The following is a 9545-nucleotide window of genomic DNA, read 5'->3' on the forward strand; positions in this document are numbered from 1 at the left end:
GTTGGGTGGAGGAGTCCACCTTGAGAGGCCCCGGGAGGGGTTGGCTCCCCAGGAGGCTGGGGTGACCCCTAGCAGAAGGCAGGGGTCAGCTCTGGGAGGAGGTAGGTCCAGGAGGTGAAGTAGCCACGCCTTGGAGAGGTAGCCTACACACACACATACACGAGGGATGAGAAAGGAGCCATAGCTCCTCGTCCTCACACTTGTGGGGCTCACCGGCTGAGGGCCGGTTAGGGCGTGAGGGCCCTGTGACCGACTGGGGTGTGGTTTTGTGTTAACGGCCCGGTCGGTCCAGGGTCCCGCCCGGGGAGGTGAGCTGAGTAATGTTGTCTGTTTTATGTTTCAGCTCCCGGACTGCAGGAGGTGTGTTCCTGCCTGTCCCTGCCTTCCTGCCCCTTCATGTTTTGTGTGCAGCCGCTGTGTGCCACACACCCAGTGGAGGGGAGTGTGGCTTGGTGGGGGGGTCTGTCACGGTGAGGCGGCCCCCTCCCGGCCGCCTCCGTCCACAGCGGCTGTTGTTGTTGTTGTTTTGTGACGTCATGTGCGTCCCTCAGGTGGGCAGAGCCCGTGATCCGTCTCACCTGAGGGTCGTTTGTTTGCCTATATATGTCTTGTCTGTACCAGTTGACCGCTGGTCATTATATCCTTAATTTGGAGATATTGCACGGGTTTTTGGTTTGCACACTTTCTATTAAACCATCCTTTTTCTCTGAGACTTGGCGTGATCGCTTCCTTTTAGTTGCTCACCCCTGCCCGTCACAAATTCAGGTTTATTCATGATCTGTTTACACAAAAGTTTACATAGCTTATCATTTATGAATGTCACAACCTTGTGAACTCATAGCAAAAAACTATTAACTATAATGGCAGATTTATGATTCAGCAAAGTTCTTTATTATGTTTTTTTTATTATTATGTAAACGTATTCCAGAGAATTCAGAAGTGCTGATCTAGATCTGCATATTCCAGAGGAATCCAGTATAGATCCCTTATTCTTAAGAAGCGTTACAGTGCTGTTACTGTGCGCAGACAGTATAACAGTGTTTGTCATGCAGTCAAACATAATGCACTCCTAAACACATCCTATAACCATATATACTCTATAATCCATTTATTTTTAAACTAATCAAAACAAACCTTTGATCTATAGGTTTATAAAATCTTTTTCTCTGTTGTCTAATTTTATGATTCATTGTAACATTAGGTTGAAAAATGAATGTAGGAAACATGAATAATTGGACATAAAATTAGTTGATTCAAACACCTGCAATAGAGGAAAGGGCAGGTAGAGACATTAGGAACTTGGACAAGGATCTGGGAGGCAAGCCCAATATCTGAGAGGCGGGACCTGAATTTGAGAGGCGGTACCAGGGTACTATCATAGAAGTTTTTTATATGTTACATGAACAGTACATGAACTTGACAGTTAATTTGTTTTCGTCTGTATACTCTCAGTGTAAGATGTGCTCTCCTTCTGCAATTTTATCCAGGTTTTCAAAGTCTTCTTTCATTTGTTTCAGTTTAACAATGCGTTCCTCAAAGCCAGGCTTCTTCTCATCCTCCTCTGTCATAATCAGTAGGTCAAAGTACTCTTTTGCAGACAGGGACCTGGGTTTCAGGGCAATCTCATCCAGCCTCTTAAGACACCCAAAAGACAATTTAACCAAGTCCTTCAACTTGGAATAAATATTTTTGTAATCTTCCTCTAGTTTATCCAACATCTCATGGGTGGACATAAATTCTGTTTGTGCCTTCTTGAAGTTCTCCATTAACTCCTTGATGGTTTTTTTTGTTGTTACTGTTTCATATGTCCACATAGCTTTCTCCTGCAAATGGATGGAATAATGACAGTTTTCAGGGCACATTACACATTTGCCCTCATCATCAAACACAGCACAAGTGCTGATGGTATCTTCTTCAGGAAGGAAGCAGCTGGAATGACATGTGAGGAAACACTTGTTGCAGTTTGTGGCAAAGCACTTAATTGTGGTTCTAATTGGATTGACCTCTTCAACCTCTTGTTCAAAGTTCTCATTTTCCTTCATCTTCTCATGCTCATTTTTCAACATGCATTTTTTGCTTTCAATCTCTGCACACTTTGAGAGGCCAGCCTTGATCTGAGGTGCCAGGGCCTCCATGGCTTTTGCAAGACGTTCACGCTCTTCCAAGACTTGTATAGTCATTTTGAGATCTCTGCTTTCTATGTCCTGAAGTGCTTTAAAAAATGCCCTCATTTTTCTTAAGTTAGAGCCCCAGGTCATCTCATTCTGTTTGGTAGTATCACTGTAGTTATCTTCATCATCTGAGTCATCATCAGAATCATCTTCTGTCACATTCTGAGCATACAAAGCCGAGTTGTTGAAACTGAAGTGAGTGGGGAGACCATTTTTTTTTTTTTGACAGGGAACCTCAGCTGCTCTGATGGCCTCTAGAGCTGGGATGTCTGCGCCATGTGCAAATGTCACCATAATCATTATATTCTCCGCTATATCTTTGCCAAAGATTGAGAGGATTGAGTCAAATATGTATTTTTGAGTAGCACTGAGGCGGGCAAGAGAAGCCTGAATAACAAAGCAGACAGCATCAATATGCTGAACCCCCAAAGGATTACAAAGGAAGTTCTTAATCTGCTCTGTGATCTGTTTGTCATGTTCTATCCCACGGGTATCTCCAAACCCTGGAGTGTCCACAATGGTCAGTGAGTAGGGGACCTGAAAACCTGGTTGATTATACAGCTCATAAGATGTGACTTCACTTGTTTGACTTTCTGCCTGTGATCGATGGGTTACTTCATTGATCAGTCTGAATCGATAATTTTCTCCCCACTTCACACCTAGAATGTAATTGACCATTGCATTGATGAGGGTTGTTTTTCCTGCACCTGTAGCCCCAAGTAAAAGGATCACTTTGTTTTTTGCTGCTTCCACCTTTTGTCCAAAGACACAGTAGTTGACACCTTCATTCTGACTATACCGGCTTTGAAGTTTCAGAACACGAACACTTGGATTGCCCTTTTCCACGACAGAAGATTGCTCCAAAAAGAGCTGACTCCTGGTTTCAGATGATGATTTCTTAGACTTTTCAGAAGGATTTACAGTAGTCTCCAAACCGGGGAGACTCAGTCCTGCATTCCCACAGTTGGCTGAAACTCTTATTGTGTAAGGAGTGTCATTTTTCAGGCTCTTCAGTGTGCATTCTCTCTTTGGGGAGTTCACAGATACCCATGGTTTACCTTTCTTATCCTGTGTGTACTCTATGAGATAATCAATTACTTCAGTTTTCTCTCCAATGGATTTAGGAATGTCCCAAGTTATTGTTATCTCATCTGACACTGCGCTTTTCATTTTGGGAGGTCCAGGAGGGCTGCATGGGCGGGTCTTGAAAAATGTTGTTGCATCACTAGCCAGACTGACCCCTGGGCAGCACACAGCCTGACAACTAAAGCGATATTCTTTATTTGGTTCTAAGTTCTTGATAGTGACCTGAGTGGAATTACTCTCAGAATTCACTTTAATCCATTCTGAACTTTGGACTGTTTGGTAAAAGATTATGTAGGACTCCACATTATTGATACCATGTGCTGGTTTGTTGATTTCCAGATGAATACGGTCATGTTCTGCATACATGATGGTTGGCACAGGTGGCTTTGAAGGAAGTTCATACTGAGAACTCAGCAGTGCACCCTTCTCATAAACATGGATTGATGAGGCTACGCTGCCTTTGTTTGGGATTGATGCAATACAAAATGCAACATTTTCTCTTCCATGGTTGGCGTCCCTGAACTCTATGAACAGTCGTACACTCTGCAAGGTTTTTGTAGCCACATCACCACAGAACCACTGCTGTGCCTTTGGAGAGCTGAGCTCATATGATATAATTTTGTCACGGTTCTCTGATGTTTCTTTAAGATATTTTTCCATGTCAGAAAGGTGTGACTCTTGCTCTTCTAAAGATGTGAAAGCAAAAACTACCACATACTCATTAGCTGAGTTTAGAACTTCTTTGATCAAGTCATTACTGGAGGAAAACACGGGGGTGTCTCTCATGATGTGCAGGTATGACCTGAGGACGTTCATCTCTTTTTCTTGATCATTCATATACACAGATATGAGAGCCCCCTGAAAGGGAGACCTCTCCACACTGGTCAGTAGAGTCACAAGTTCTTGTTCTTCTGTTCCTCCTCCTCTTATAGACGGAAGAATCTTACAGAGCTGTTTTTGGAACACCAGTTTATATTCTGAACACATGTCTTTGAACTTTCTGAGCTTGGCTTTGATTTCAGTGAACACATTGGCCATACCATCTTTCATCAGTTCCTGGCACTGCATGTCAGTATCATCCAGAGAATCGATGACATGGCGGGCACGTCGCACCAGACTGACACTAATTTCCCTAACCAGTGTAGCAGCTGCTGAGTCCAGCTTTTTCAGGGGATAGAGCCACACACTCATAGGTACAGCACATTCTCCATTTTCCCCAAGAAGCTTTGGAAGCTCCGAGTAAACCTTCATGGCATCAAGGAAGGACACCGGGTTGTTGTCCAGAGCAAAGTCTCCATGGAAGGTACAGTTGAATGTGTCACTCTCTTGTTTTTCAGCCTCAGTCATTTTCAAAGATGCCTGCCCTTCAATTGATATGAGAGGAATCTTTTTGATGCATGCATGTAGACTTCCTTGTATCTCCTGATGGTTTTCATTTGTGAAAACCTCCTTCTCAAAAACAAAAAATGCCTGAGCACCATACAGAATGCCAGTAACCACATGAGTGGCAGAGCCCTCCTCAAACACATTACAGTGTTTAATGTTCCCAGTTCCGAGATGGTCCATTGTTAGCTGCTCGAAACGTGTGATGGTTTTGTACTGCAGGGTGACTTGAGAATGGTGCGTAGATTTTTTCTTGTTATTTAAGAACTCTGCTGACCCTTTCACACTGACTAACCCACCGAGAAAACTGGCCTCAAGAGAAGCAGTGACATTCAGAGCTGATGACTTGGCTTCACTGGAGTCTGACGTGAAGATTTTAAAGTCTGTGTTTGGTTGTGGCTTCACATTTATGTTTTTCTTCAGCACTTCCAAATCCCAGAGTGTGATTCCTATAATTAGGAGAGAGAGAGAGAGAGAGAGAGAGAAAGTTGTGCTTTGAAACAGTAAAGACGTGCTGCTTCGACCCTCACCTATTCCAGAGCATACAAGTACATTTAGAAATCAATAAACAAAGTGTAACCCAATAAATTAGGCATTAAATGCCTATACAATTTTTTTCCCTTTTAAATACCTTTAAAAGAAGACAAACTTGAATCATCTTATGAAAACGTGAGCACATTAAACCTTAAATAATTTTTTTTCCTGTGTTCTCATTGTCTTTGGGGACATTTTTTACTCTGTTTCTTTGTCATGTCTTTGAACATTCCGATCATCATATTATCTATGTGTCTAGAACAATACCAGTCATGTTTTATTATTCTTAACCATTTGTTTTGCACTACATCTCATTTCTTCTATATTTAATTAGCTATCTTCTATAACAGGGCTATTCAACTTTATTTTTCTGCGGGCCATATTTGGTAGAGAGCTCAGACAATTTTCAGACCTATACCAATACTGTCATAGTGGATGTAAAATTTGAACGTAATTTGTTGATGGGGGGTGAACTTCATTTGTTGACAGGGGGGTTGGGGGGGTGTCGACCTTAGTTTGTTGACCGGGGGGGCTGGGGGGTGGCGAACATAACACTTACAACACGTACAAGTTCATTAAGGGGCCGGTTCTGGCCCGCAGGCCGCCAGTTGAATATTATGTTCTATAATAAACTTTAGAACTCTTAGCACTCTTGTGTTGTGAATCTGTTCTCCTGGAGCAAATTTGTGAATCCTGATGGCTATAGTCTACATATATATTTGTATGCAAAATTTTTGGCTCCCCTGATCATTTTCATGATTTTCATGATAAAGCATTGGACCCAGGATCTTTCTGGATTGTTCTCTCTGTTACTGACCCGCGATCATTCTGGATTGTTCTCTTTGTTACTGACCCGTGACCATTCTGGATTGTTCTCTCTGTTACTGACCCTCGATCATTCTGGATTGTTCTCTCTGTTACTGATCCTTGACCTCTACACAGTGTTTGTCTACTGCCTTGCCCTCTGGTACCCTGTTCTGCTATCCTGTTGCCGACTTGGACTGTCTAGTTTGTATACTACCCTTTACATTGTCCCACTCTCACTGTCCTTACTATTAATAAACTGTGGTTTAAATCTACTTATGAATCCTCACTCTCGTTCTGAGTACCCACCCATACAGATTTCTTCTACAGATTGTGCCCAGCCCTCTAGGATTGTCATGCACAGATCTGCGCCTGCATTTAGATCCAAAAAACCAAGTGTCCTAGAACTTGTTTCAGAAATCCATGGATTCAATATTTCTAATGTTTTTGTTGCATAAGAACAATATTTTGAAGATGTCACGTTTTTCTGTACCTGGGATGAGTGCATCTCTACGACAGTCGTACAACATTCCCAACTGGAACGGTCGTCCAAGTCCCGCCAATTCAATGACCTCCGAGTCAGACATCTGTGAAAGTTGAAGCACAGGTTAGCTGTTCTGAAATCATGATATGATGAATTAATGAGTTCAAAGCTCCAATAACCTACATGCAAATAAATTAACTTTAGTCCTAACCAGAGGTGTCAAATCCAGGTTCAGAAAGTAAAAGTCCTCACCAGGATTTTGCTCAGGCTTCCTGGATTGTGTTGATTCCACTAATTTTACCTGGATTGCACTAATTAGAAACTCTAGCAAACTTGAGCAAACTCCTGGTGAGGACTTTTACTTGGACCAATTCCAGGTTATTGTTGAACCTGGAATTGACACCTCTGGTCCTAACCCATTTGCTTTGGGATTTGTCATACTCCATATAGTTTGTTATGTCATGCCTAGTGGAGTTTACTTGTGTAATAGCACCAGCCAGTGCTGAATCCAAAATACTCAAATTCATGCAGTGTTCCAAGAGGCAGGAAATTACTTTGCCTTTGAGCAGCTTTATATATGAACTCAAGTATCTATTTCATAAGTTACATCCATGTAACAAGTATCATCCATGACTTCAGGTTCAGTAAACTATAAGATAATATACAAAGGCCAGATTGCAACTGCCAATGATGGAGGATTACTGTGTTTAATGAAGCAGTGGGTTTAGTGTGCTAGATGTGTTCAGTAACAGCTCTGGGAAGGCTTTGCATAAATAAAACAAATTATTTATACCAATCAATGTGGCATCACACTTTTAAAAGATTCCTGTCAAATCACGTTGTCTTAAGGGATAACACCCATAACGTTGGTGTTTACAGTTTTCCATGGATTATATGGAATATAATCCATATTATATAATCACCCAACATAAAAAATTAACAAAAAATACTTATTACAGATTTTGTTTATCGGTGTATGCTCATGTTATTCAAGCCATTAGCATCAAACTTTCTAATTGTACGTGTAATTATCTATATCTCTGGAAAAATGTAAATACCAACATTATAGGTGTTATATCCCTTGCGACAATGTGATTTGACAGATGTCGTTTAAAAATGTGAAAAATGAAAGGCTGGTGGCACATAGCCGATGATGGCTGATGCTACGGCTTTTAATTCAATGTTGATTGTCACCAGATCTTTCTACACACTCTTGTTTATTTGTTTACTACTGGTTACAGGCTAAGAAAAATAGCTCATAGTTAGGCTAATAATCAAAACCGATACAAAGCTACTTTAATCGTGTCCAAGCTCATAGTTTACGGCTAACTGGCATAACTAACAATTAATTAACGAAAGTTCTAAACTATCTTCCCCTATCTTCATTTCCACAAATCCTAAAGGCACAATGCCACTCGCTCAGAGGTTTAAAATGCACTGATGGCGTTGATACTAGTGTTGTCGTTCGCGAATGATTTGTTCAAATGAACGAATCATTTGAGTGAACGAACTGAATCGAATCACTTCCTCAGCTAATTAGTTCCTTTTTCAATTCAGTAGTGATGTGTCGTTCGCGAACGATCCGGCTCTAAGAGCCGGCTCTTTGTAGTGAACGATTGGAACCGGCTCCACAATGGGAGCCGTTTTATGATCCTATTTGGGAGCCGCTTTTTCCTTCAGTATTGCGCTTGTGCTCTGCAAGTGCCACAGTTTTTTTCCAACATGGTTTTTATTTGTCCTCCGGTGCCTCGCTGTCTCTCCTTGCACGTATTGCTCTGCTTCTGCCAGTGGTAGAGAGCGGAGAGTTTATTTCCTCAGTCAGTCCTTGGCGCCGAAAATGACGCAATCGCGGTGGCTCCGCCCCTGCGTGAGGACACCCGTGAGAAGCGAGGTCGTGCACCTTCAGCGCAATGAACAAAGTTATGTATGCTGGGTTCATACACCTTTACAAGGTGGAATTCAAGCACTTGTACGTCACTTTCAAGGTCCATTTTCAATATTTCCCAGCACCTTAAACTTAAGTTAAATATTTATACATATACTCGAAATTATTCGAAATTATTCGCTTTTTTATCACATCGATTCAGTCAGACAGCTATTTGTTGTGAAACAAAATACAGTTACATTTTCAAGCATTTTCAAGTACTTTAGCCTACTTTAGCACTTTTCAGACCTGGAACACAATGCAACATCAGGTAAATTCCTTCCCCTGTTTTTGAGGGGTGTTTCTTTATACTACCACATATCATTTCGGACAACACTGCAAAGAATGTCTCCACTGCCCGCATGTCATGCGTGTGCTCCACACATCTGACCAATCACACGCAGCTTTCAGTTAATAACGTGGTGGGAAAACACTGAAAAAACATGTTATCTCCACTTTTTTTGTGGAAACAGGCAGACAATTGGCCAAGCTGTATTGCGTTCTTTTTTGGTGCTATTTTGTGATAATTTAATAATTGGTTATAATAAAAGTTTTATTTATAAAGCATTGTTATGCAGCATTTTTACTCATCACAATGATTTTGTTTTATTAACAATGTCAATAATGAAACAAAATTTTATAAAATTAGGTTTAAGCTATTAATTAATTAATAATGTAAAAAATATATATGGGGAGCCATTTGGGAGCCGAAAGAGCCCGCTCTCCACAGTAAGAAGAGCCGTTAGAGCCGCATCTCAAAATAGAGCCGAAAATCCCATCACTACAATTCAGTAGTTGAGCTTAGCAGCGACCATGCAGGCCGGCAGGAGATCTGCTGTGTGGTCAGGGGCGGACTGGGGAGAAAAAGTGGCCCGGGAGTTCCTGACAGACTGGCCCACTATATATATATATATATATGTATGTATGTATGTGTGTATACTGTATATGAATCTATACATGGCACGTAGTGTATATGACGGCGTTTATTGTCATATGGACAATATTAATTCCAGCAATAATATTATTACAAAGCCACATAGTGGCTTTTAAATAGTCCACCATAAGACCACCAAACAAGTTGTTAAATAGTCCACCATAAGACAACCAAACAAGTTGTTTTACGCAAAGTGCATCCTAAAGAACAACCTACAACTCTAAC

The 9545-nt window shown here is 41.3% G+C and overlaps 2 protein-coding genes across 2 annotated transcripts; both read right to left on the reverse strand.

Annotated features, from left to right (window-relative positions):
• Positions 1 to 1448: 1448 nt before the first annotated feature.
• On the reverse strand, positions 1449 to 3488 carry LOC143516372 (uncharacterized). The gene has a single exon (XM_077007925.1). The coding sequence runs from the start codon at positions 3339 to 3341 to the stop codon at positions 1449 to 1451; it is 1893 nt and encodes a 630-aa protein (XP_076864040.1). The 5' UTR covers positions 3342 to 3488.
• Positions 3489 to 3667: 179 nt separating this feature from the next.
• On the reverse strand, positions 3668 to 6565 carry LOC143516374 (verrucotoxin subunit beta-like). Its single transcript, XM_077007926.1, is given in 3 exon segments — positions 3668 to 3694; positions 3696 to 5089; positions 6472 to 6565. Coding segments are annotated over 3 exon segments (1515 nt in total).
• Positions 6566 to 9545: the final 2980 nt, after the last annotated feature.

This window comes from Brachyhypopomus gauderio, chromosome 6, assembly GCF_052324685.1.
Source record: "Brachyhypopomus gauderio isolate BG-103 chromosome 6, BGAUD_0.2, whole genome shotgun sequence".
Taxonomy (NCBI): Eukaryota; Metazoa; Chordata; class Actinopteri; order Gymnotiformes; family Hypopomidae; genus Brachyhypopomus; species Brachyhypopomus gauderio.

Coding starts and splice junctions, on each gene's coding strand:
- LOC143516372 (XM_077007925.1), bottom strand. CDS start 3,341: ATGAAAAGCGCAGTGTCAGATGAGATAACAATAACTTGGGACATTCCT.